We start from the raw sequence: 27,869 nt of genomic DNA on the forward strand, positions 1-27,869 counted from the left end.
TATGGATTTCATGAAGTCTGCAGGAGGGAGGGGTGAGGACATAGACCTAGAAAACATTTCGTTCTTGGAGTCAGACAAAAGGGAATCAACACTCCGCCAATATGATTCAGCAGTTAGGAAATTGGCGGCTTTCCTCAATGCGTCCAATATCCAAAATATGTCAGTTAATGTAGCTATCACCTTCTTCAGGAGTTTATTTGAACAAGGTTTGGCGGCTAGCACAATTACAACTACGAAATCAGCCTTGAAAAAGATTTTCCAGATCGGATTTGGTATAAATTTAACCGAGTCTTACTTTACGTCTATTCCGAGGGCTTGTGCACGTCTTCGGCCTGTACAGAGACCGTCGATGGTGTCATGGTTTCTTAACGATGTACTTAAGCTCGCTTTGGATACAGACAACTTGGCGTGTGATTATCAATCCTTATTGCGTAAGACACTATTTTTGTTAAGTCTAGCTTCAGGTGCTAGGGTTTCAGAGTTGTCAGCTTTATCTAGAGACCCAGGTCATATAGAATTTTTACCTTCGGGGGACCCTTTAGATAGGTGGTCGCCATGGAAAATTGTCCCGCTTCCGCAGGATCCATCATTGTGCCCTGTGCAAACACTGGAGGATTTCCTTTCTAGGACATCTGGCCATTCGAAAGGTCTGCTTTTCATTAGGGGCATAAGGCAACAAATTTTGTATCTTATAAATAAAGCTAATCCAGGATCATTTCCGAAGGTGCATGACATCCGAGCTATTGCGACAACTATTAACTATTTCAAATATGTGTGTTTTGATGATCTTAAAAAGTACACTGGTTGGAAGTCACCCTCAGTTTTTAAACGCCATTATCTTAAGTCCTTGGAGGCTCTTAAATACCCGACAGTAGCAGTGGGCAGACCATTGTCCCCTGCTACAGCATGAACAATTTGCAGTGGCTTTAATTTTTCCTCATTTTCTTTTCGCCAGCCTCATTAACAATCTACCTCAGCTACCTCAGCCCATACTATGATGTTCATATTTAGAGTTTAAGTTCTATTTGTACATATTCTTATTGTATTACAATTTAAATCTGTATTTTTGTAACTGAAATTTATATACATCTTAGCCTTAAAATATGGTGTCTATTAAGGCTATGATATATTTTTATACTATGTGTATCTTAGTTTATTATATTCTCACATTTTTTAGTTGTTTTTCACTTTCAACCCTTTATTTTTATATTGTCATTTACCTTATATGTCTTTAGCTTGGTGTTTTCTCTGGTACAATTTCACGGAGCGACACGGCTGAGCCCAGAAAAGGGATTTTGACGTAGGAAAAATTTATTTCTGGGCGAGGAAGCCGTGTCGCCCAGTGAAATCCCACCCTGTCTTTCCCACCCTACTTAGTCACCAAGCTAGAATGCGATTTTACTTTTGTCAGGCATATACAGTTTAATGGATGTTATTTGATATGGCATAGATGGTATGTTGAAAGTTTCATATGTTATGCTATTATGAACGTATATAGCTTTGCCTAATTTTCCACCATCAGTTGGTGAATAACAGGCAATTTTATAGTGTTGGATATTTGTAGGGTTACTTCCTATATGTTGTAGACATATGCACATTGGATTGTGGTCTCATATGTTTCTTTGTAATTCACCCAGTAGTGGTCGGGTTAAGAGGCACTTTATATTCCATTGAATATTTTATGTTCCATTATTGGGAGGAATTGGTGTTAAATTCTTTAAATTGATTGCTGATTTTACTTTGCCTCGTAGTTTATATGCATTTGAATTTATTTGTTTTTTTTTAATCGTTGTATTTGTGTTGGATATTAGATTCTGCATTTCTTTGTTTTTCATAATTGAACATTAAAAAGTCTGTTTTTTATCTTATAATTTCCTTTTTGTAATTTATTGATTCAGAACATAATTCGTTCTCATGCTGGTGTGTTAAAGGGTATTTCCTTAATTTAGAAAAATTGTCTATACAATTTTGTACTGTGTTCTCTTGTCTTGGTAGTTAGTTGGTTATATGTACTTAAAAAGCACTTATTAGAACAACAAGATGAAGCATGTTTGGTAATATTAATTATTGGTTCAGAAGCATTTGATCTAGCTTTAGGAATTTCTGGTTTTGTAATTCTGTAGTGATAAGGACTGTTGGTTTGAGAGGTTATTTGTTTTGTTGTTGTTAATGGAATATTTGGGTCTTGTGGATGGTTGGGGAGTGATAGTTACATTTTGGTTTGGTTTAATGGTATGAATTCCATTAGCATTATTTGATGGGAACTGCAAAGAGTGATTAATTGATTCTTTACTGTTCAGATGTTGGCTGTTTGATAGGGATTGAGGGTAATGCCCACTTGTGATGAGGTTAGTACAATATCTTTTTTAAAATGTTCTCCTGGTGTAGTTGGAGTATCTTTGGATTGATTGTAATTTTCAATATTAACTTTTTTTCCCTTGGGTGGCGTTCGTTCTATTATTCTTTTTTTTTTTTTGTCAGTTCGATTATTATTATTATTTGACTCCTCTTCCATTGGAAGTTTTTGTCCATGGATATCTGAATCTTCTGTGTTATTAGTGGTACTGGTGGATATATCAACATATTTGTTCTGGGGTTCAGCAGTATTGATATGGGAATTAGTTTGTACCTTTATATTACCTTGTTGTTATTAATGTGATCGATTTTTAGATTTTTCGTTACATTTGCGAGAGTGTGGCTTTTAGATGGATTACTGACTCCTCTTACTTTTAGCTCAAGTCTAGCTTCTTTGAGTGACATTCCAGTTCTATTCATCAACAACTGGAGCTGTTTTGTATTGATAAAAGGAGCATTCCTTAGATTTTGCGTGATGGGATTGTCCAGTTAATACATTTTGGAGATTCATATTTCCAATTTGTAGTGTGTGTGTCTGATGCACACACTGCGCATACTGCTTTATTATGGCATTTTTTGTATGTGTGCCCATACTTTGAACATTAAGTGCACTGAAGTGGTTTAGGTATAAATGGATGCACTTCTCTATTTTGTCCAAGGATTTTGATTTTCAGTGGGAGATATTGGCCTGTAAGTTTTATATTTGCATTAATATTGTATCTTAACTTAAGGGAATCAAGAATCAATTGTTTTGAGAGTAGTCCTTCTTCTTGAGTGTTGGGTAAAATAACTGCCCTATATAGAATTCAATGTTTCATGACTTATTGTTATTTTTGTGCTATTTATTTCTTTTATATTGAAAAAGGTGGTGGACTGTTTTATCATGGTTACCTGAAGTAACCATTCCTTTTCTTTATTATATCGGCCTTCCATTTCTTGTGTTGGACATATATTCAATAATTTGTTTTCTAGTATTGCTGTTATTTTATTTTCAGCTTCAAGTACTAGAAATCTTGACCAGTTATCTGGTCCAAAAAGATTATCAAAGTGCACAAGTGTTGGATTAATTTTTATGTTTGTATCTTCTGATTCATTTTTACTTTTTTGTATAATTTCTATGGGCCCTACTGGGAGTTTAGGATCATATAATTTATTTAAAACTGGATGTTCCTTTGCTACATTATTATTTTGAACTGACTGGGGGAGATTCAGGGATAAATTTCCAGTGGTCATCAACTGTGCTGAATTTTCTCCATCAAGGGGCCCAGGGGTACTAACAACTTTATACGTATTTATCATGAAAAATTAGTAAAAAAATATATATATATAATAATACATTTTGGAAAAATATAATTGGCTTTTCATGAAGTTAAATCTTCCGCCAATGGCACAAGTGAGAAATGACTCCTAAATGTCTGCATCCCTACCCTACCCCAAAAGGGATGGAATAACATGATTAGTATGGCCCAGGTGTAAGCAGAACCCGCTTGCTAGGACTAAGAGTATTATGATAATACAATCCCCATCCTAATCACATTATGGGCAAACCGGACCGAATGCCAAGAGTTCTATTCCTAGAACCAGGCCACCCCCTGGAATCTGTGGTCCAGCTCCACAGAATAGTTCCGCCTGAAAAACCCGGTCCAAACATGGTTGGGTAGATGATGGATCTACCACAGTTCTCACTATTTAGCTTTCAGATTTAACTCCACATCAAGCTATGATATGTTTCCTTATTAGATTTGGAAAATTTTGACAAAACTGGAAATATCCACAAATATTAACCCAAAACTATACATATAATGTTATATGGGACTCAGGTTCGAACCTAGGAAGGAATTCCTGAGGTTCGAAAGCCCCCTCAGACCGTATCAAGGTGGTCCCAAAATGAGTGGGAAAAGTCATTGGGTATGGCACAGAAATGTATGAAGGTCCTCTCAAAAAATATTTATTCTCCTTATTAACTTTTGTTTTTCTTTCTCTTGCACTGTCCTATACACCTTCACTTGATGTTCATCCTGCCTCGCTATACAGAGGAAATCTAAGCAGGTACTTTATCTTTTAACTCAAACTTTTGTTATTCCATTTTCCCAACTTTTATTTTTTTTATTTTCCCCTAGTACTTTGTGCTCTCCATTTTGATATTACATTTACATCAGTTGATTTTATTACAGGTTTTCAGACTCAAAATCAACTGCTGAAATCAGTTCATCACATCATCTTTTAGCTATACCTTCACAACAGAATGTTCAAAATTCATGTTGGTTCTTTCCTTATCCAAGATACTCTGCTACATTGTTCTACACATACAGCGCATGCTGTGTGGGGCACCCAGTTAGTAGTCCTGAAAGTTTTGCAGCAGCTCTTTGGACCTTGGTTGAATTGCTTCCTAACCTTTTTTTTTCTCTTGCTGCATTCTTCAACTTCCTCTGGCTCCAATTTTACCCATTCCCAATTAAAAATATGCTCTGGCCAACCCTATGAGTGTCTTGTGCCTAGTTAAACTACACTACATATGGTAAAATAATTTCTTTGAGATACCAGTCAACCTACGTTGGCCCAACACCAAATCTTAGCCTAATCTTGCAGTTTAATTAGTATATGTCTAAGCAAACACAAAGTATTATGTATAAATCTAGTCTAAAATGTTAATTTTTTCATGGAAATGCTCCATAAATAGTCAAGAAAACTCATTGTGATACCCTTGAAATTGGTTTCTTATTTGAATATTACGTATAAAGAATTCAATACTGTATGTATAGCAAGGAAAACAAAATCCTGCAAGGAAACAAATGACTTATGAAGTGCACCACTATGACACTGTCACACAGCCAGTTACCACACAACTCTTCACAGACTGAGCATTTCCTACTCAGCAATGATCATTAATAGTAGTAGTATAGGACTCTTACCTATAAAACCTCACCTTTGCCAAACTCTTTCCTCATCTACACCAACCAAACTAAAATTCTGAGGTGGAATCCGGCAGAAAGTTATTTGGAAGGCTCACTTACTAGATTCTCTAAAATTGACCGAGTTGTAGCCCACACTTTTCATGGTACCAATGCCTTCAGTCTCAAACTTTTAAATAATGGAGACCAGTGGACCAGGCACACCTACCATACATTCTTCAGAGTCCAGAAGAAATAACATGAAGCAAGAAAAAGTTGGTCAGTGTGGACTTCCACTAACTTTACATAGGAAATGTTTGCCTTTCTGTCAGTCAGTGTTGTCCATGCATGCTTATAAACTGAAGAATGTCTATAATGCCAGAGTATCATGCACCATTTCCTTGCCCTTTCTGACTTCTAAGTTACTTTTTATCTATGGTTCCACTTATTTTTTGTACTTTTTTTTACATAAGGATCAATTCATCTTTTTCATTTATTTAGGATCAATTCATCTTTTTCATTTATTTAGGATCAATTCATCTTTTTCATTTATTTAATGTAACTATCTGATCACCTCTCACTCATTCCTTTTGAATTTTATCTATATTGTTCTAAATCTGTTTTGCTGCTCCCATTTTACACATAAGAGCATTCTGTTCCGAGAAATTTTGTAATGATGTTCATGTCATCTTGACCACTTCCATTTGAATGGTTGCTTTGCTGAAAAACTTTAAAGCATGTGTAAAGAAGATTGATTGATTGATACTAAATTAATCTAGCATGTGTAAAGAAGAAAATTATCTTACTAGTTTATAGAAATATTCTCCCTGACAAGGTTGGCTTCATGAATTCTATTAAAAAATGAAAATCAATTAGATTTTACTTAAAAATGCAACTTTCTAAAACTTCATAATTGGGTACACTGAAAATAATGAAATTTTTTGATAAAATTTCTTTGGATCATTCAGTCATTCATCTCCAACTGAAATTTGGAAATTTAAAGTATTGTATTTTTTAAAAAACGATGAACTAAGTTATGTGAATGCAGTCACGCAAATGTATTACAATGTCATGACTAATTCTCAGGTGGGAAAATGCATTACTACAATTTTTTGTAGTGTAATCTTAAGCTGCTATATTTTGATATTGTGCTTCATAAATTTTGAGGAATTCAGCAATTTATTCACAATAATGAACTTTGGTGAATTTGACAATTTTGGTTTACTCTCCCATATGATATCAACAGTCTATGCCTGGAGCAGCAGCATGCAAGAAGGTCAAGAAAGCAATAACATCCATAAGCTACAGTTTCTTTTTTTTCCATCATGGAAAAACTGACAGACAACAGTTCACATCTTCCAGTTGTACCTGGAAGTGTGTTCATAAATTATTATACTTACTTTCTCAAAAGACAACAACCTCTTTATCTAAGAAGCAAGTTACATGAGTCAAGAAACTCAGAGGAAGGTAGATGATTCCACACTCCATCTTCAACATTTATTCTTAATTGTTCCAAAAACTGATCACAAGTTCACCATGTAAATGACTGCAACTTTAATGCCAGTGTATCTACAGAAGACTTTTGCAGTAGTACATGATGGAGTAACTAATAAATAAATATATTTTCCAGGACCAAGTAATTTTTCTTCTTCATCAACTACCACAACACAGAGGCAGCCACCGACACTACAGAATGAATGAAGGCGAGTTGATAGTACATAAACAAAATGACATGGGCTCAAGTGCTTAGTAGTGAAATGAGTAGAGCCAACAAAGATAGTGAAGATATTGTCTAAACTTTATCTAAAATCATCATGGATATATTGTCCATTTAGTTGAGAAATTCATCTGGATATCAGACTTCAGTTTGGAGGATAAGAAATATAATGCTAAAACCTGGTAACAGAATTTGAAAGATTTTGTTTATGTACAAACAACAAAGTCCATGTGGAGTTACAAAGACAACTCTCAGACTGTTATCTTCCACTAGATAAAAAAATAATAATTATAATAATAATAAAATTATTAACAATATCCTAATGATGTGTTGCATTTAGTCTGAGAATCTCTCTTCATACCTCTTCATCAACTGAATAGATACAATAGTGTAATATATCTATATATATATAATATAAATAATGTACTCAGTTTAAGGCTATGTTACATATGGAATAATACTTATTTCTAATTCACTAAACACCAGCCCAACTTGACAGCATCTACTGGTCACTGGGGTTGATCAACATCAATATTACCAGTATTGCTCTTTTTAAAGTTTCCATCAACGTAAAATGTGACCAACACATTTAAATTACAGGAATAACATTTGCTTAAGGCAGGCGTTACTTTACATGAGAAAGAGGGACAGCCTGGAATCCCAAATCTTGCACATATATTTCCTGCATGAGTCAGTTTCTTCAATAATCTATTTCAAGCCTAAAATGTTCTATATTTTGGGTTATGTCATCAACAGGCTTTCGAAAAAATACTTTGGCCATTAAGGCTGAAAGGTATTATTCTAAGGCGTCATGTGTTTATGGCATGAAGCAAGCAGGTATTATCTGTGCTTCGGCCTTTATTATATTAATCCCTCCAATATAGTATATAGTCTTTAACTCTCTTCGTTTTTGACAATGTTGCTAATACATTTACAGCCTGCAAACATGGGTATAGGATCCCACTGATTTGCACCATGACTTTAAAAATTATAACTATGTGTCTATTTCTCACAAACTGGAATGCACACACAGTATCATCACAATACCTACATATTCACTGCAGACATCCTCACCTATTTACAACTACTCATTTCTTGTAGTAGATTTGAGTAACACCTAGAAGAGTTTCATGTGGCAAATGCTATTCCAAACCAGAAACTGGAGCAGCATTTGCAGGGGAGATTCATTCGTGAAACAAATTGTGGCTAAATTCTACATAAATGTTTAACTGAAAGTAAAATATTTTCTCTAAAGTTAAATTAAGGTTACAGTATTTACCTTCCACTTTTTAATAAATATAAATCATGCTCATATAATCTAGCCTTTGTTCTCATCAACTGTACTAATATAGCTTTCCATCCAAAGCATAAAAAAAAAAAAACTTTCAGTGAACATATTATAAAGCATAGCCAGATGTACCCATAGATATCCAAGTTGCACCATTGGAAACTTGACTTTAAGGCAAGTAAAACTGATAAATTCAGTCTGTGTGACTTGAATAATTATCGAGTGCTGAGTATATTTCATACCTGTCTTAAAGTTAAAATGGATCTGAACTCAGATGAAGTCTGAAATACTTCCATCCCAATTATATCATATCACACTTTACAAATGTTAACTAAAAGAATAAATATATTACAAAAAGATCAACCACACCTTAATATTTTTACTACAAATCCCACACGGCTGAACTTTTGGTTTGTAAACACTGGAATGTACAATTTATAATACATATTTGTAATTACTAAAACTTAAATTTCTTACTATAATACATCAGACTCGTAGGTATGTGTCACTTAACTGGACATATGGAAATGGCAGTCACTAGTTTTTATCTGGAACATTCTGGTTTTCAGTCCACACACAATATTTGGACATCCAACAATTCACAAAGATGCCGGACTTCATTCCAACTGTCTACGTGATGAGAAAATGCATTCTCTAGTGGCATTATCATACTGTACATGGGTATACTGAATCTTGCTTTTAAAGTTTCATTCTAAAACATCACAGTTCTAAATGGAGAAGTGAAAAATAATACATGCATTTGGTATGACAACAATCACCTCTACTAACACACTAAATCATTTCGTATGTTCCCAGTCAACATAACATGAGGCAACAGTAACAAAAAGAAGCCACAACATCGAACAGTGGTGACCATGGAAAGCAATGTTGGCTCATTGCTTTATTATGCCCATATTATGATCAACCTGAAATAAGAGAAGCACTATTACATGAAAAAGATAAAAATGATATTGTTAAGATACAATAAAGTTTTGTACATACTTACCTGGCAGATATATACTTAGCTATAGACGGGTCCGTCCTGACAGAAATTTCAAAAAACTCGCGGCCACACGCGGACAAAGGTAGGTCAGGTGATCCACCATTCCCGCCGCTGGGTGGGTGGCGGGGTCTGGAACTATTCCCGTTTTCTAAGCCATAATTTCTCTTACACCTGTCTCCTGAGGGGAGGCTGGTGGGTGGGCCATTAATCGTATATATCTGCCAGGTAAGTATGTACAAAACTTTATTGTATCTTAACAATATCATTTTTGTACAAGTAACTTACCCAGCAGATATATACTTAGCTGATGGCACCCTTGGTGGCGGGCAAGAGACAGCTAAAAACAAAATAATACTTAACTAAATACATTAAAAAACAGGGAAAAAACAACCTATGTTCTTGGATAACATAATCCATAGTTCCTACCTTATTGGGCTGAAGACTTCATGACTACTGTCGATGAGTCTGCTTGCCTCAAGAGTTTCAACGAGGAATGAACCCTATGGTTGAATAACTCTTGGATCGTGTCAATGGGGGCTAGCCCGCTTACGCGACAGAGCCTATACTGGATCGTACCAATGGGGGCTGACCCACTTACATGGTAGAGCCTTGACCTTTGTCAATATCAATGGAGACTCGCCCTCTTACATGACAGAGTTAAGGTTATTAAAACAAATCACAAAGAGCACTGAAGCCAATCCCGATCACCTGACCATGTTAGTCTTGTTACACTCTATGAATTGTAAGAGGGTCCCTATTCCCTCTGACAATTAACCAATAAAAACAACCACCAATAAACAGTAATTTAAGCCTTAAACTAAATAGGAAGGAAGATTAGCCTCAGCCCCTTCTCCCAGCACTGAATTCGCCGAAACATACGCTCCCAGAGCAAAGCACTTTTCGTACGAAATTTTAACATCTCTTAGGTAATTCGAGGCGAACACCGAATTACATCTCCAAAATGTCGAATCTATAAGAGCCTGAAGCGACCATGTTTTGTGAAATGCCATCGACGTAGCTATGGCTCTCACTTCATGAGCTCTCACTCTGAGAACCTTGAAATGCTCTTCTTCTCATTTTTAGGTGAGCTTCCCTTATTACATCTTTTATGAAGAATGTAAGGGCGTTCTTAGAAATCGCTCTTTTCGGATCTCTTACAGAGCACCAAAGACTTTCTTCTGTACCTTTCAGCAACTTCTTCTTCTCCAGGTAGAACTTGAGTGCCCTGACTGGACACAAAGTCCTTTCTAGTTCTCTCCCTGTTAATGAAGATATTCCTTTTATCTCAAAGCTTCTTGGCCAAGGCTTTGAGGGATTTTCATTTTTCGCTAGAAAAAATGGTTGAAAGGAGCAAATCGCTGAATCTTTCTTAAACCCCACTTTACCTTCCAAAGCTTGCAACTCGCTCACTCTCTTGGCTGTTGCTAACGCAAAAAGGAATAAAGACTTTCTTGTTAAGTCCCTAACGAAGCTGCGTGAGACGGTACGAATTTTTCCGACATTAGGAACTTGAGGACCACATCCAAGTTCCAGCTAAGGCTCTTTTGATTACAATGTTCTTTCGTGGTCTCAAAAGACTTTATAAGGTCATGAAGATCTTTATTGTTTGTCAGATCTATTCCTCTATGTCGAAAAACTGAGGCCAGCATACTTCTGTAACCCTTCACTGTTGAAACTGCCAGGTTACAGTCTTTTCTCAAATATAGGAGAAAATCTGCGATTTCAGTTACAGAGGTACTGGAGGAGGATATTTCTTTTCCCTACACCATCTTCTAAACAACTCCCCACTTCGACTGATATACTTTAGAAGTGGAGACTCTTCTGGCTCTTGCAATAGCCTTCGCCACTTCTCGTGAAAAGAAAACCCCTTGCTCTGACAAGTCCTTCGACAGTGAAGGCGGTCAGACTTAGAGCGGGGAGGTTTTTGTGAAACCTGTCGAAGTGGGGTTGTTTGAGAAGATCGTTCCTTAGTGGAAGCGATCTTGGAAATCCACTAACCACTCCAGCACTCTGTGAACCAATCGAGAGCCGGCCAAAAGGGAGCGATGAGGGTCATTCTTGTTCCTTCCGAGCAAGCGAACTTCCTCAACACTTCTCCTACTATCTTGAAAGGAGGGAAGGCGTACGCGTCCAAGCCCGTCCAATCTAGCAGAAAGCTGTCTACTGCTACTGCTTGAGGATCCGAGATCGGGGAGCAATAGGTTTCTAATCTGTGGTTCTTGTTGGTCGCGAACAGGTCTATATTGGGCCTTCCCCACAGATGCCACAGTTGTTGGCAAATCTGAGGATTGAGAGTCCATTCCGTGGGTAGGACTTGATCTTTTCTGCTTAACAGATCTGCCCCGACATTTTTCTCTCCCTGTACAAACCTTGTGGAGAGAGGATCTTCCTTTCCTGTGCCCAAATCAGCAGATCCTTTGCTGATTCGTACAGGGAAAAGGAATGCGTCCCCCTTGCTTCTTTATATAAGCGAGGGCTGTGTGTGATCCGAGTGAATCTGAATCCCCAGACCTGAGACCTGTTCCTCGAAATGAACCAAAGCTAGATGAATGGCTGTTAGCTCTTTCTTGTTGATGTGCCAGGACACTTGTTCTCCTTCCCAAATGCCTGACACTTCTTGCGAACCTAGGGTCGCCTCCCCACCCTGAATCTGAGGCGTCTGCAAACAACGCTAGGCGCGGGTTCTGTAAGCGAAGGGAGATTCCTTTGCTTAGTTTCTGTGGATCTAACCACCAACGGATATTCTCCTTGATCCGTTTCGAGATTGGAAAAGTCTCTCCCAGATTTGTTGGACTTCCAATCCCACTTCTCCTTCAGATAAAATTGAAGGGGTCGTAGGTGAAGTCTTCCTAAGGAAACGAACTGTTCCATCGAGGAGAGGGTCCCCAGCAAGCTCATCCATTCCCTTCCGCGGAACAATGTTCTTTTCCTTAAGAAGACTGACACCTTTTCTAGGCAGCGTTCTCTCCTTTCCTGCGAAGGATACGCTAGAAAATCCCGAGAATCCATCTGAATCCCCAGATAGACAATACTTTGCTGGGGTAGTCAGCATGGATTTCTCGTGATTTACTAAAAGTCCTAAGGACTTTGTCAACTTTAGAGTCACTAAAAGGTCCTCCAGACATTTTTTCTCCGATTGGGCTCTTATTAGCCAATCGTCCAGATAACGAGATCCTGATCCCTTCCAGATGTAGCCAATAAGCTACATTCTTCATGATGTCCGTAAAGACTTGAGGGGCAGTCGAAAGTCCGAAGCACATCGCTCGGAACTGGAACACTTTCCCTTGGAACATGAACCTCAGATATTTCCTTGCTGCCGGATGAATTGGCACATGGAAATACGCATCCTGAAGGTCCAGGGACACCATCCAGTCCCCTGGACGAAGAGCAGATAGAACAGAGGAAGACGTCTCCATTGAAAATTTCTTCTTCAAGACAAAGAAATTCAGGGCACTGACGTCTAGAACTGGTCTCCATCCCCCCGATGCTTTCGGTACCAGGAATAGCCGATTGTAGAATCCTGGAGACTGGAGATCTTGAACCAGTTCTACCGCTTCCTTGGAAATCATCTGTTCCACTGCTTGCAACATAGCAAGCTTTCGGACCGGATCCGAGTATCTGGCGGTTAACTCCCTTGGAGTTGTCGTCAATGGGAGGATTTTCCCTGAAGGGGATCAAGTATCCTTTTTTCAGGATAGAGAGGGACCAGGAGTCCGCTCCCTTCTGCGCCCAGACTTTGGCAAAGTGGGAGTAGCCTGGCGCCTACTTTCGTCTGGAGGACTTGCTGTTCATCTAGACTTCCCGAAGGACCTTCTAGATGGTCTACTCTTTCTCTCTGGTCTTCGACCTCTAAGAGGGGCTCTAGAAGAGGAGGCCCCTCGAAAGGGCTGAACAAAAGAGGGTCTCTCTTTCTTCTCTATCGGCACTGCCGGCCTAAACTTCTTGGCTGAGTGCGTGAGGAGATCTTGAGTTGCCTTCTCCGTAAGAGATTTCGAAACCTCTCTAACCGTCTCTTGTGGAAAAAGGTGCGGGGATAAAGGAGCAAAAAGAAGAGATGTCCTTTGCAAGGGTGATACTGCTCTTGCTAAGAAAGAGCTAAAGACAGATCTCTTCAAAACTCCCGTTCCAAAAAGAGAGGCAACTTCCACAGAACCGTCCATGACCGCTCTGTCCAGACAAGCCAGGACGCTCGAAAGTTCCTCCATGGAAACAAAGTCCGTGTCCTGAGCTCTCTTCGCTAATGCTCCTAACGCCCAGTCCATAAAGTTGAAGATTCTTACAGGGTTTTTTAAAGAGGCCCTTTAGAAGGTGGTCCAGCTCACACATGCCCCAAGTCGCCTTAGCAGACAGCAACGACTTCCTTCTAGCAGAGTCCACTAAGGAAGCAAAATCTGCATCCGCGGAAGAAGGCAGGCCTAACCCCATCGGCTCTTTGGTCTCGTACCACCTTCCTGGTTTGCCTGTTAACTTGGAAGGAGGGTGGGCAGGAAAAAACTGTCTTGCCCGCTTCCCTTCTGGAAGTCAACCACTCTGAAAAAGTTTTCAATGCCTTTTTCATACAAAGAGCGGGGCGCATCTTAACGAAGGAAGACGATTTGAGAGCTTTAGTGCTGGACATCAACGATCCTGGTGAAGGAGGGTCCGCAGGATGAAGGGAGTCTCCGAACTCCTTTAGCAGCAAAAGAGAAAGTCTCTTGTAGTCCGAAACTGCTACATCTACAGGCTCTTCGTCTTCCGATACCTGGTCCAACTGATCTACAGAAGGAGGTCGTTTTGGAGTGATCTGGCTCTTCCCGGGAGAAGAACTCCTTTCCCGAGAAGGGGAGCGCGGAACATTAGCACTCCTATACGAAGAGTGAGGCTCCTGTCTGTCGGCAACACTCTTGTGCCTACTAGACTCTTGTTGTCTAGGTTCGTCGGGTTCGTGGCGCTTGCTAGGCTCCTGGCGTCCTGATTCAGGGCGCTTGAAAAGATCCCCACCGCGTCCTGATTCCTGACGCTTAACAGGCTCTTGGCGCCCTAACACTTGACGCCTAACGTACTCCTGGCGTCCTGTTTTCTGGCGTCCTAACTCCTGGCGCCTGACTCCTGACGCCCTGACTCCTGGCGCCCTGACTCCTGGCGCCCTGACTCCTGGCGCCCTGACTCCTGGCGCCCTGACTCATGGCGTCCTGGCTCAAAGCGTCCTGATTCCTGCCTTCTAGCAGAATCCTGACGTCCTGAATCCAGCGTTCTAAGAGGCTCTTGACGTCCTTTCTTGCGTCTTGCTGCCTCTTTGCGTCTGTCTGGCTCCTGGTCCCTGAAGACCCAAGGGATCCTGATACCTAAATCGGTTTTTCCGGTTCCTTGTAGCTAAACCGATCGAGACTTCTGCTCGATGCGCTGTGTCTAAGAGGGCGCTTCGGGGAAGCCAGCCTATAGGGCGAAAGGGCTCTTCTCTCAGGAGAACAACTCCTATCCGACGAGTCCCTTGACGAAGGCGATAAACGCCCTGGAGAACGTTGAGAGTTCTCTCCTATACGAAGAAGGACGCTTAGAGGAAACTCTTAACAGGGAGCGAGACATCCTTCCTCCTTGTAGAGTCCTTAGCAAAAGAGCCTACGAGCGACGCTAACTGCTCTTGCAGATTAACCAAAAACTTCTTGGTCGGATCCTGAAGAGCAGGCTCCTCTTGTCTAGTCCTCTTAGGTCCCGAAGGCCAATCCTCGGGAAAAACGCTCTGGGCTGGAGTCAGCAGCGTCTCCTTTAGGAGCCTTCCAGGCTCTCTTCAAAGGGCGCGAACGGGAGGCCGAACTCCATCCTCGTTTAGGAGAGGAAGAGTCTGAGGCCGAAAAAACACTCCTTAAGGACGCCTTTTCTGCGGCAATCCGAGGCAGCCTGGGACTTAACAACAGGATCTGCCGAAGGGACGCCTGACCGTTGGGGATGTTCTGCATCCTCCCTGCGGCTTTCGACATTCCTCCTCCCCTGGTCCTGGGAGTTTGGAAGAGGTCTAGGCCTAGGAGCAATGAGGAACCGGTCAGACGCCCCCTCCACTGCACTGGGGACACTGCACAAGTCACTATCACCACTCTTACCTTGGTTTAGAGCTCGTAGCTGAGCTTGAAGTTTCTTAATTGAAGCTTTTACATTTTCCCTCTCTGATGAAGAATCTTTGGATTCAGAACAGGGAGAAGCAGCTGAGGCTAAGGGAAAATTGTTAGATGGAGAGTTAATTTCTTGTTCTAAGGAGCAAGATCTACTAGATGACCTAGCTGAAGCCTTCCTCACTCTATCTCTCTCAAGCTTCCTAACATATGATGATAATTCCTTCCATTCAAGCTCCGTAAGGTTCTCGCATTCCACACAGGTGTTAATAAAAGAACATTCATTCTCCCTGCATTTAGCGCAAATACTATGCGGATCTAATGCCGATTTAGGCAGCCTAACCTTACAGTCTTCCCTACTGCAAACTCTAAACATAGGTGAAGCCTTAGCGTCAGACATCGTGAAAGAGTAGTCAAAACCAAAGTCGAAAAACAGTCCACAATAAGCGTATGCCAAGCCAGAGAAAAAACAGAATACGTCACCAAAAAACCAATCCAAATTCTCGGCAAACGAGTTGAAATCCAAGATGGAGGAACGAACAATAGGTGTTGTCCGTTCAACCGACAGAGAAATTATGGCTTAGAAAACGGGAATAGTTCCAGACCCCCGCCACCCAGCGGCGGGAATGGTGGATCACCTGACCTACCTGTCGCGTGTGCCGCGAGTTTTGAAATTCTGTCGGACGACCGAGTCTATAGCTAAGTATATATCTGCTGGGTAAGTTACTTGTACAAAAATATATGGTAGATATAACACTTTCTTAATCTTACAAACAACGAACAAAGACTGAAACAGAAAAGTCCATTAATTCTTATGTCATATTTACTCCAGTTTAACCATGCCTATTCTCAGTACTATATGCAGCTTGCGCTTGTATAAATAAAGCAACTTAAGATTAAAATTTATGTTTTTTCTTGATATACAAACCATAGGTATTTTATATATCTTCTGTAACAGCTGCTTTGGTTGTTGAAGCTTGGTAACAGTTTTCAAATTGGCATCAGCCAGTTTCAAGTTTCCTTCACCGCAATTGAGGTTACAAGTAGGATTATGATATAAGACTTCTAGTTTATATAGTTAACAAAATTGCAAATTATCTAAACTTAAACTCGCAAATTTTTAGAATTTGTATTTTTCTAATTATACCAACAGACAAACTGGAGTCTGTCATATATGGATTCTCCTCAAGCACACCATCCATTCTTCCTTTGGCTGCAGGAACAAAGTGGGGTGGATGAGGTGGGTAAAACCTGTATGAAATGCTTTGCTTTGTAAACCTAGGGATAAGTACTTGCCCCAAGAATATATTCTTCTTGTTCCCTTTGCCAGCATAGGATGTAAGATCAGTAGCCCCCTCTTTTCCCAGAATATCCTTTTCCCAGAATATCCTATCATGTTAACAATAAGTGATGAGTTAATTGGCACAGGGAGCAGGACAATATCCTCACTTACTTGTTGATGTACACCACTAAGGTGGTGTTGCCACTACCGAGTGTCCCTGCAGGTTGGCCTGAAAAGACTGCAGTGCCAACAATGACGCAGTCATCTCCAAGACGTGGAACGTTTGTATGTAATATTGCAAGAAGTTTGGGGTTTAGGTCCCTGAAACCAAGGCTACTCACAGATGTCTGCCCCAATCACCTCTTGAGGAATCCTAGAAAAGGAGTATTTCTGGAGGGAAGAGCTCAAAGGGACTCAGAAGAAAGTCAGTGTCATCAAGCCACCATGCTAGATACTCCCGCATGTCCTCATCAGAGGAACCGAGTGCTAAGGTTGGTTTTTCGAGGAGGACAAGTTCTGTTTCAGGTGCCACAAAAGAGAGCTAAGGGCACTCTGGTTGTGAGGGACAAGTTTTTCCAGGGACACAAAGTGACCCAGAATCACCTGCCATTGCCAACCTGGTTGATCCTTTTTCAAAAAGAACCAAGCTGCGATTGACTTAAGTTGACCAGCAAATAAACAGCTGGGAAGGCCTTCATTGCTAAAGTGGTCATGGGCATCCCCAGGTAGCTGATGTATTGCCTGGGGACTAGATCAGATTTCCACCAGTCTATCACTACATCTGGATCACAGCAAATTGAAGACAGTGATTGTCCTGGAGAAGGATAAACCAATTGTCCAGGCACTGTTGGAAGCAAATGCCTTTATGAGTGTGTTAAAGTGGAGACCACAGTGAACAACCGAAAAAACATGTAAGGTTCTGTCTCCAGACCACAGCACAGAGCCTTGGATGGAAAGACCAGTCTGTTGCTGATGAAAGAAAAATATCTGGGAGTCCTGATGGACAGAGATCTGAAAAAAAGTACTCTCAAGGTGGCCTGAAATCATGACATGTGTCTGATGGAATCTAACACTGAACAATTGGTCTCCAACTCTACCAGATGCCTGTACAAACATGGAGATCAATGGTGAATGCTCTCAACAGCAACCTTTTTGCACCAATGTTTTGACCTTTGCCCACAGAGCTCAAGACTTCACCAAATCCACATCACATATTGAGAAATGAATGGGATTTACTAACACAGGAGGGCGATTGTCTGTGAACGGGAGCCTGTACTAGTCCTGTAGGACTGACACTGTCCAGGGCTCTGCTCCATGTTGCTGCTACAGTGCTCAATGGCATGACAGGACACCTCCCATCTGTGGCAGCCAAAGAAGGGGGATTACCATTCTTGGCAACTCCTTCTGTCCCTCTCTTGGACTGATCAGGGAAGGGGCCAAAAGAGGTAAAATGTATATTTGCCGCTCTTAGACAAACAATAGGGCTATTGCTCCTGCTTAGCCCTCTGGGGCTGAAGCTTCCTTTGTGTACCTAAAGTGGAAGATTTAGCTGTATATCCAGGCATCATTAAGTGATGCTTTGCCTACCCAAGGTAATTTAATGTAGCTGCATTGGAGAAAAGAAAATCTCAGGAATCCTCCCATCATAGCTCTATATAGTTGTGTTGACTTTACCTGAGGAGAAGTAGAAATATAAACCAAAGAATGAGCTGTTGCACAGTACAAGGCAATTTTAAAGCAACACCAAGCATGGCAGGAGGTTAAGAACACACACTGATAAAGAATCAGGTTCACCCACGCATTACTGGCTTGATGAGCCATAAAAGCAAGGGCCTTGTCACTCGGCACGGGTAACCACCTCACTGATGGCCAGACATCCACAGGGAGTTCTCTTATGAGAGCACAGTGCCAAAGGTCCAGCCATGAAACATGAATGGTGGCCATGGTTACAAATTCTAAATAATTGGCCTCAATAGCACTGATGGAGCCTCGAGAGAGGCAGAGTATTCATTAGACAGCACAACAAATCACATGTGCTAGCTGCAAAAAAATTTCTGAAAAACACCAAGAGATAACTCTGACCACAGTAACTCTACTGAAGGTCGCACCTCTTAAGAGTGGAACCTGGCATTCACTAAGAGGATGAGATTGTTGGCCAAGTTGACATCTTGTTGCCACCAGAACTAATGGTTAATGAGTGTTTGGTTGCAACTGTCATGCTAGGCATTAGTGAGATTTACCAGTAAACCCTTTGAATATGCTGCAATTTTACTTTTGTCAGCTAATAATGTTCCTAGGTCCGAGTCATTTGAGTAGAGTGAAAATATTGATATGCAACACAAGTTACAATAGCCCACTGACTCTTCTACTGTATAATCTGCCAATATGGGAATTAATTTTTGTGAATAGCCTACACATATGTACAGTATTTTTCTATTTTTATGATACTTTTGTTTATTTACTAATTTTTAGTATGATTTACATTTCTTGTTAATTCAAGGGTCAGTATTCAGTCATTCTAATTACTGTTTAGCAAGAGATAACCTTCCTCTTCAGTTGGGAAAAGCCTTTTAAAAAAAACTCTACCATCGGCCTCTTGGGCACTAAATTTCAAGGACTTGTTTAGGAAAAAAATAGCATCTTCAACAACACAAAATAACAAAATATGGTGCATCTCTTTGGTCCCAGGGGTTCGGCTGTGTTCAGATAATGTGAATCTGAATAAATGAGGGATTGCTATTGAAAAACACGCCTCAATCATAAACCACTCAATCACATAGCACCACACAAAGTAGCTCCAACAGCAGCCATAGTGGAGTGTGTGGAAAGTATGTTTACACAGTAAGATAGTTGATGGAAAACTGACAATGTTCTGTTGCATGGATAATTGGTTACCCATAATGCTCACACTGGCTGCTGCAAAATTTAAGAAAAGCCTCTTCGCAAGCTTTACTGACCAACATAAGTTGAAGGTATCCAGATAAAAGACGAGGGTTTACATCCTTATAGGAACAAATGATAATCATCATCACTTCCTGACTACACACCACCTGACTACACGCCACTTCACACAATGTAAAGATTTTGTTAAATTATGATGTACCTACTAAATTTCTCCATTTTAATTTCCATACCTGCACTGTTACAGGGCACCAAATGGATCAAAACTTGTTGGTTGCGTAGGCTGAGCAGGCTGCGCAGCAGGCTGAGTTCCAGCTGGGAAACCTCCAGGCATCACACCACTGGTCACAGGCATTCCTTGCTGAAATGTTCATTTTCATCTTCAAACTAATAAATCCAAAACAGTTTCTGTGTTGCTCTTAAAGGATACATACTAGCCTAAAAAGCTCTTTAGAGAAGGTACCACTTGAGGCATTCTTTGTGAAAAAGCATACTTTGAGAAATACATTGTAGGCAAGCTGTCCTAAAGAGCTTTTTGTTGTCACTTTGAACATAATCTGTCTTGCTTTCTCACTGTCCCTTTTACCAATTCCCTTTGCTTTATATTAAACCAACTTTTCATATTTAATGTTTTTCCTCTTAATTTTTCCACTCCATTTAAGAATCCCTTGGGCATAAAAATGGGAGGCTAAAACAAATTCACTGTATACTTAATCTTGTCTTTCACAATAATTTTGGTTCAAATAGTACTGAATTTAAAACTGACCTTCTTTTGAAAAATAATCATTATTCTTATTACTACCCAAGAAAAAAACAGTTGACATTTAAACATTATAATTTATAATGCTAAATGTTTATCTAGAAAGTTTACTACAGATTGTTGATATTTAATGATAATTGTAACGTGTAAAACAATGCAACCAGACAAAATAAACTTGAAACTTCTTACTGTATTGTCCCTCGCAGCCTTTTCATTATCAATGTTAAAATTCCTGTACTTTGCAGCAAATACTTTTAACAGTAGCCATTGCTGGAAAGTAAAGGAATTTTCCAGCAATGCCTACTGTTAAAAGTATTTGCTGGAAAGTAAAGGAATTTTAACATTGATAATGTTAAAATTCCTTTACTTTCCAGCAAATACTTTTAACAGTAGCCATTGCTTGTCCTTAAAGAGTTCTCCTTAAGGTAACACAGGGGGCTACATAACACACAACGAGTAACATCAAGGATTCTCTCACAGCTGCTCTTAGACCAGAATGGTGCCAATGTTGGTATATACATAGTAACTATGCTCAGGGCAGGAGGGCTGTTCTATCTGCCTACAGCTCTGAGCCTGCAACACCATTTACTCTTTCAGCCTTCATGGTCTTTGCATCACAGTTTTCCACACCAAGAGTGTTGCATTATGCAATGCTTTATCACCGAGATAACACAACTTTCAAGAGAGGAAAATTAAGGGGGCCGGCCGGCTAATGCCATTTTTTAACGACAGGACTTTGACATTCATACCACTTAATAAGGTGACTTAGGACATCTCCAAACCGCATATGATTTTCGCCTCTGACCTTCGGTTTTGTGACGCCAGGGCAATTTATCCCGAAAATAACCATTTTTCAAATTCTATCTCCTCCCTTGGTATTTAATATTAAGACCTGGGATTACTACCATATATAGACCTGATGTCGACCTCCAATCAAATGGAGAGTTTTTTTTCTAAAAGTCATTTTTTTGCTAGATATGAATTTTTCAATATGGTAAAAAAATAAACCCTATAAATCACGAGAAAAAAATTTATAAAAAAAAAGACGAAACAAAAATTGAAAAAAGGGCTCTATTTGATTGTTCTATAATGTCTTTCTGAGTTATATACCAAATTCCAATGTTATAGCTTCAAAACTAAGTGAGGAGATAGATTTTGAAGGTCAATAAGTATAGTTTTGAGATACGGGCGTTCAAAGTTTTCCTTCGTATTTCTATAAAGACAATGTTAATAAATAATGATTATTATGAATGTATATTTCTTTTTTGTCCATTAATAAACCAAAACTATTTTATTTATCATAATTTAATCATAAATGATGATCCCTTTGCTCATATATCGTAGCCTGGGGCACTGCTTGAGGCAAGATGGGGCACTCCTTCCTACGTAACCCCCTCTCTCCCCTTCACTAACTCGGCTTATTACAGCGAATTTTCTTCTGTATGTTAGCGAGATGTTTTCCTTGTATTTTCCTCTTTGGCATGATGACATTCTTGCCGAAACAAAAGATAAACAAAAGTAAATGCAAGAGAATGTCAAAGGTGAAACTCGAAGGTGTACTCTCTTTTTACAAAGACAATTTAATAAATCATGATTATTATGAATTTCATATTCCATTTTGGGTATTAAAAAACCAAAACTATGTTATTTATCATAAATGAAGATCTCTTTGCTCAAAGATCGTAGCCTTGGGCACAGTGTGACGTGTGCTGTCAGGCAAGAACGGGGCGTTACTAGGAAACCCTCCCCTCTCTCTTCACTAACTACGCGTATATTATGATATTCTGTAATAATAGTTGAGCGATTTTTCTTCGTCTGCATGTTAGCGAGATGTTTTCCTTATCTTTTCCTCATTGGCATGATAAACTTCTTGCCGAAACATACATAAACATACGTAAAAGCAAGCGAATGTCACGAGGTGAAACTCAAACGTGTAATCTACTTGACGTCTATGGTCCAACTGATTCATGATTGAACCAGATACTCGCTTCAGACGCTTCTGGGAGCCACGGAATATCTACAGATGCCATTTCTCACCATTTCTTTGCCAATAATTATCAAAATTTACGTTAACAGAAGAAATATTGCATTTTCTTGTACGGATGAATGTTTTAGGCTTATGGAGTTATGTTTACTAATTACCCTGTAACTACGAAAGTAAGAGGAATTTTGACGAAATATTTCATATACGTATTCTCAATTGCCATATGAAGCTCCATGAATTTTTTCATGACTTTGCATTTTTCGCCCTATACCACCATATATAGGGGTTCAGGCCGGCTCCCTTAAGTGCATAGTATCAAGATCACATATTGCTTAGTAATAATCTCCATATTTCATGTTAAATATATTGACTTACAGTGTTAGCTTGAGCACTCTTGGAGTGTCACAATGTCACAAGAGTCCTGGTTCCCTTCCTAAATTCAATATAGAATATGTTTTATGGATTTTCATGATAACTGGGATTTCATTTCCCTTTATTAGAAAGAGAGAGAAAGTGTGTGTGAATGTGTATGAAATTCATCTACCTCTACTGCAAAACTTACTCAACATTATACTATACTTGCAAGTATATTTACTTTAAACTTGCAGGCTAAGCTTACACATTTTCTTTACAAAACAAAAATGCAGTTATATTTGGTTAAACTTACAAGAATCTTACTCAAATACGTAAATTTTTTCATTAGTATTTATATCTGACTTGAAATATATTTCTATAATAAGGTTTTATTATACTTACCAAGTAATTACGTAGCTAAGAATTTCTAAGTACCAGTAGCTAAAATTTGAAAATCGTGGTAGCGATTCTTTTGTTTTGGTGTTATGTCGGTACCCCTGCCCACTACCGGGGGAATAGTTAAACAGCATAGCAAACTAGCTCAATTTATTTAGGCCTTATTATCCATGAGAGGGGAGGAGGGTGGGCTTCCATTCTGTAATTACTTGGTAAGTATAAATAAAACCTTATATTATTATAAAAATATCATTTTTATTTAAGTAACTTACCAAGCAATCACGTAACTGATTCCCACATTGCTAAAAGGTGGGATTCATGGATGAAAACCTATTGTAATTTACAATTGATCATAGCATTCAAATAGACAAAATTTGTTAGTATTAACATAATGCTTGTTGTTTCCTTACCTGTTAAGAGAGCTATAGCGGTCAATACTGCCAATGGCACAGCTCATCTCAACTAGTATAGGTGTGGTGTCGGACCAAGGATCACCTACTACATAGTGGGGGGGGGGCGTTACAAAGAGGACTTCACCAGACACTAGTGTAAAGCACAGATATTGGCCTTGCCCTGGGAGCAGTACCATTAAGAACAACACGATGTCAGATATCAGAAAACTACCTACACCAAATATGTATTAAAAACTGCCACCCTTCCAATGATCTGGAGGGTATCCAGATTTCCAATGCAGGAACTCCTCATTTAACGACGTACTACTTGTTTTACAATAACTCTGAGTTACAATGACGACATGAAGAGAGAGAGGAAAAAACCATAAAATGAAAATAAAAGCATTGCCAATGGTGGCCAAGAGAAAGGCTATTCAGTACCAATAATCTAGCCTAGGTTTTGAAAACCTTGAAATCTATAGCTAAAACAATAAATAAGGCTTTAATATATTTTGTAAAGACAAGCTATAGGTATATACCAAGTTATATAGTTGAACCTCTTAAAAGTCGGCATTCTATGGTCTGGGAACTCTACTGGTTGGCTTGATTCAGCCGTCATTAGTTCATTGCATGGCCGAACGGGTGGCGCCACGTTTGTTTACAACTTCAAGACAGCAAAAATTATGCCAAATCTCATTTGTTTAAGTGAGAATAATTCTGGGTAATGAAAAGAAAATGTGTAAATTCATAGTAATGAAAAGAAAATGTATGAAGTCAAATAGTATGTTGTTTATATTAACTTGAAAATAAATATTTTTTTTTAAATATTCCATTTGAGAAGTCTCTACCAAGTCAATCCTTTTAACCCTTTAACGCCAATTGGACGTATTAAACGTCGATATAAATTGTCTGTTGGGTGCCGATTGGACGTATGGTACGTTGATATAAAAAAAAAATTTTTTTAAATCGCGGAAAAATAGTTATAGGCCTACTAGGCGAAAACTTTTGAATCACACGCCTTGGGGGATGCTGGGAGCTCACGGAGCAAGGCGTTGTTTTGTTTACAATCATTACCCAGGCGTGCGAGCGTGAATTTCTTTCTTCTCACACTTTTTTTAAAAAAGCATCAGCGACATCTCGGAAATTATTTCGTCACTTTGACAAAATTTTTGCACCATTTTATATTAGCCGTTACATGGAGTATTATATATGAAAATGTGCGCAATTATATGTAGAATACAACAACAAAACACTCATGATTGTAGCTTTTATCAGTTTTGAAATATTTTCATATAAATAACAATGTGCCAAAATTTCAACCTTCGGTCAAATTTGACTCTACCGAAATGGTCGAAAAATGCAATTGTAAGCTAAAACTCTTATATTCTAGTATTATTCAATTATTTACCTTAATTTTGCAACAAATTGGAAGTCTCTAGCACAATATTTCGATTTATGGTGAATTTATGATAAAAACTTTTTCCGAAAAAATCAGACATTTTTTCGTCCGATTGTCGTAATGTTTGCACCATTTTAAATTAGCAGTTACATAAAGTTTTATATATGGAAATGTGCGCAATTTTATGTATAATACAACTAAAAACAACCCATGGTTGTAGCTTTTATCAGTGTTGAAATATTTTCATATAAATAACGATAAGTGCCAAAATATCAACCTTCGGTCAACTTTGACTCGACCGAAGGGGTCAAAAAACGCTATTGTAAGCTAAAACTCTTACATTCTAGTAATATTCAATCATTTACCTTTATTTTGCAACAAATTGGAAGTCTCTAACACAATAATTCAATTTATGGTGAATTTATTAAATAAACTTTTTCCTTACGTCCGTGCGGTAACTCTTCCGAAAAAATCATAAATTTTTTCGTCCGATTGTCGTAATGGTTGCACCATTTTAAATTAGCCGTTAAATAAAGTTTTATATATGAAAATGTGCGCAATTTCATGTAGAATACAACAAAAAAAACAACCTATGGTTGTAGCTCTTATCAGTTTTGAAATATTTTCATATAAATAACAATAGAAAAAATTCGTCCTTCGGTCAAGTTTAACTCGACCGAAATGGTCGAAAACTGCAATTGTAAGCTACAACACTTACAGTCTAGTAATTTTCAATCAATTACCTTCATTTTGCAACAAACGGGAAGTCTCTAACACAATATTTCATTTTATGGTGAATTTTTGAAAACAGCTTTTTTTACGTCCGAGCATTACGAATTCATGCATCACTTTGTTATAATATTTTCTCTGTGTTGCCTTGATCGTTTTACAATGTGTTATATACCAAAATGATCACAATTTAGTGTACAATACAACGAAGAAAATTAACTCGTTAGCTTTAATTGTTTTGCTCACAGCGCGATTTGTATACAATTTTATATGAAATTTTTTTTTTCACGCTGTCATATATCCCAATATTTATATATGATAATTATATTTTTTTTCATTTCTGATGGTTGCATACTAAACTTCAGGCAATGACAAAAAAAAAAACTAAGCGTGCTGTGATTTTTTTGAAAAAAACATATTTTCCACTTTGGCGCTCACTCGCGAATGCCGCCGGCATACGGGAGACGATTTTTAAAATACCGCTTCGGCGTTTAAGGGTTAATCAAAACAATAAGACATTTGGCATGCATGAATTCCTTACTCTTAGAATGCTTGAAAGACTTACATGTCGTAATGCAGTGTATTTACATACGTATTCGATATGTCACCCATAAGATCACATGATACTAGAGGTAAGAAATGCAAGCGTAAATCTTTATCAATGCTAGAAAATGCTTATCCCATTAGCGAATAGTTTAGTGTTCACTTTCCTCAATATATGGTGTTGTGCTTTGTTTACCTTTTGATGGTGACATTCAAATACCCCGTGATCGCCGAAATTCATTCATTCATTTTTTTCATCTCTCTACTCTCTACAATAAAAATAAATGATGAAGAAACTAATAGCGATAATTATAAAATGCCAAATTTAGAATATGAAAGTCACTGCTAAATAATGTGCAGATTCTGAGAAAAGTTTAGTACTGTATTCACTTACTAATAGGCCAACTCGGGAATGTAGACTAAATGTGTTAAATGATGTAAACCATTTTAAAGAAAATTATACATTATGAAGTTATAAAATGGTGAAGTTAAAACATATGAGTAATAAAATGATAAGAAGTGTTGTCAGAACTTTGCCAAGTAGTAGGCTATGTCGGAAACTAGTCCTGTACATATGACTGAAAAATAATGCTATAAGTCGAAATAAAGAGAATAATGTGTTTAACGACGTGGTTGCTGGAATGCAACCCGTTCGTTAAACGAGGAGTACCTGTACTTTGATTAGATAATGGAAGGTTATACCTGAAGGACAGATGTAGCCACTGCTCTAATCTCATGTGCCTTCACTTTAAGCAGAGGTAAAACCTTTTCTTGCAATTGTGAATGAGCCTCATAAATGAGGTTCTCAAGAAAAAGGAGAGAACATTCTTGGAAAGAGGTTAGGGGTTCCTCACGGAACACCACAAGTTATTGGAGGTCCCTCTAAAATCTTTGGTCCTAATAAGATAAACCTCGAGCAGCCTCACGGGGCAAAGAGACTTCTCCTCTTCATCCGGACCTACTAATTCAGAAAGAATCTTAATAGAGAAAGACCTAGGCCAAGGTCTAGAAGGATTTTCGTTTTTGGAAAGAAAGCCCTAAGTATAGGACACCAGGGCATCGCCACTGGAGAATCCATCCCTTTTAACTAGGGCTTGCAGCTCGCTTACCTTTTGGCTGAGGCCAGAGCTTTCAAGGAAATAGTTTTCCTAGTTAGAGTCCTCACTGAACAAGAAAACATTAGTTCGAAAAGAGGACCAGACATCCATACCAGGACTATGTCCCGATTCGAGGAGACTTTCTGCTTTTCCTCGCATTTGGTTGTGTCGAAGGACTTAACCAAGTCTGTCAAGTCTTGGTTAGACGACAGGTCTAGACCTCTGTGTCAGAATACAGAACCTAACACATGGCACTGTATCCTTTAATAGTGGTGGAAGACAGTCCTCTTGACTTCTTCAGATATAAAAGAAAATCAGCGATCTCCATCACAGAGAAGAAGAGACTATTTCTTCTGCACCACGATATGAAAATGGCCCATTTATTCTGGCAGACGTTAGCTGATGACTGGCGCCTACACTTAGAGATCGCTTCTGCTATGAGGAATCAGACAACAGTCTGAACCCTGTCAGAGCCAGAGCAGACAAACCTTGATGGTACCACATTGTGTGAAGTTGTCTGAGCAGTTTTCATATTGTCTTCTATGATGTCATGGACTTTGTGGGAGTAACTTGGGAAAATCTGCTAACAGACTGATGAGGTCTGGGAACCATTCCCTAAGGGGCCAGAATGGTACAATGAGGATCATTGAGACATTTCTGTGGGTCTGGAACTTCTTGAGTACTTCCCTGAT

General features: G+C 38.9%; 1 protein-coding gene across 22 annotated transcripts in view; it reads right to left on the bottom strand.

Annotated features, from left to right (window-relative positions):
- Nucleotides 1-6,729: 6,729 nt before the first annotated feature.
- LOC135201636 (phosphatidylinositol-binding clathrin assembly protein LAP-like) overlaps nt 6,730-27,869 on the bottom strand; it is a 485,987-nt gene continuing 464,847 nt past the window's right edge. For 21 of the 22 annotated variants that reach the window (XM_064230718.1, XM_064230715.1, XM_064230706.1 and 18 more), the window contains 2 exons: nt 19,757-19,884; nt 6,730-9,177 (listed from right to left, as the gene is read on the bottom strand). In XM_064230718.1, coding sequence (XP_064086788.1) covers nt 19,765-19,884 — 120 coding nt within the window. In that variant the 3' untranslated portion in view covers nt 6,730-9,177; nt 19,757-19,764. The remainder of the gene's footprint in view (nt 9,178-19,756; nt 19,885-27,869) is intronic. The other variant, XM_064230716.1, reaches the window with a different exon arrangement.

This window comes from Macrobrachium nipponense, chromosome 28, assembly GCF_015104395.2.
Source record: "Macrobrachium nipponense isolate FS-2020 chromosome 28, ASM1510439v2, whole genome shotgun sequence".
In the NCBI taxonomy this organism is placed as follows: domain Eukaryota; kingdom Metazoa; phylum Arthropoda; class Malacostraca; order Decapoda; family Palaemonidae; genus Macrobrachium; species Macrobrachium nipponense.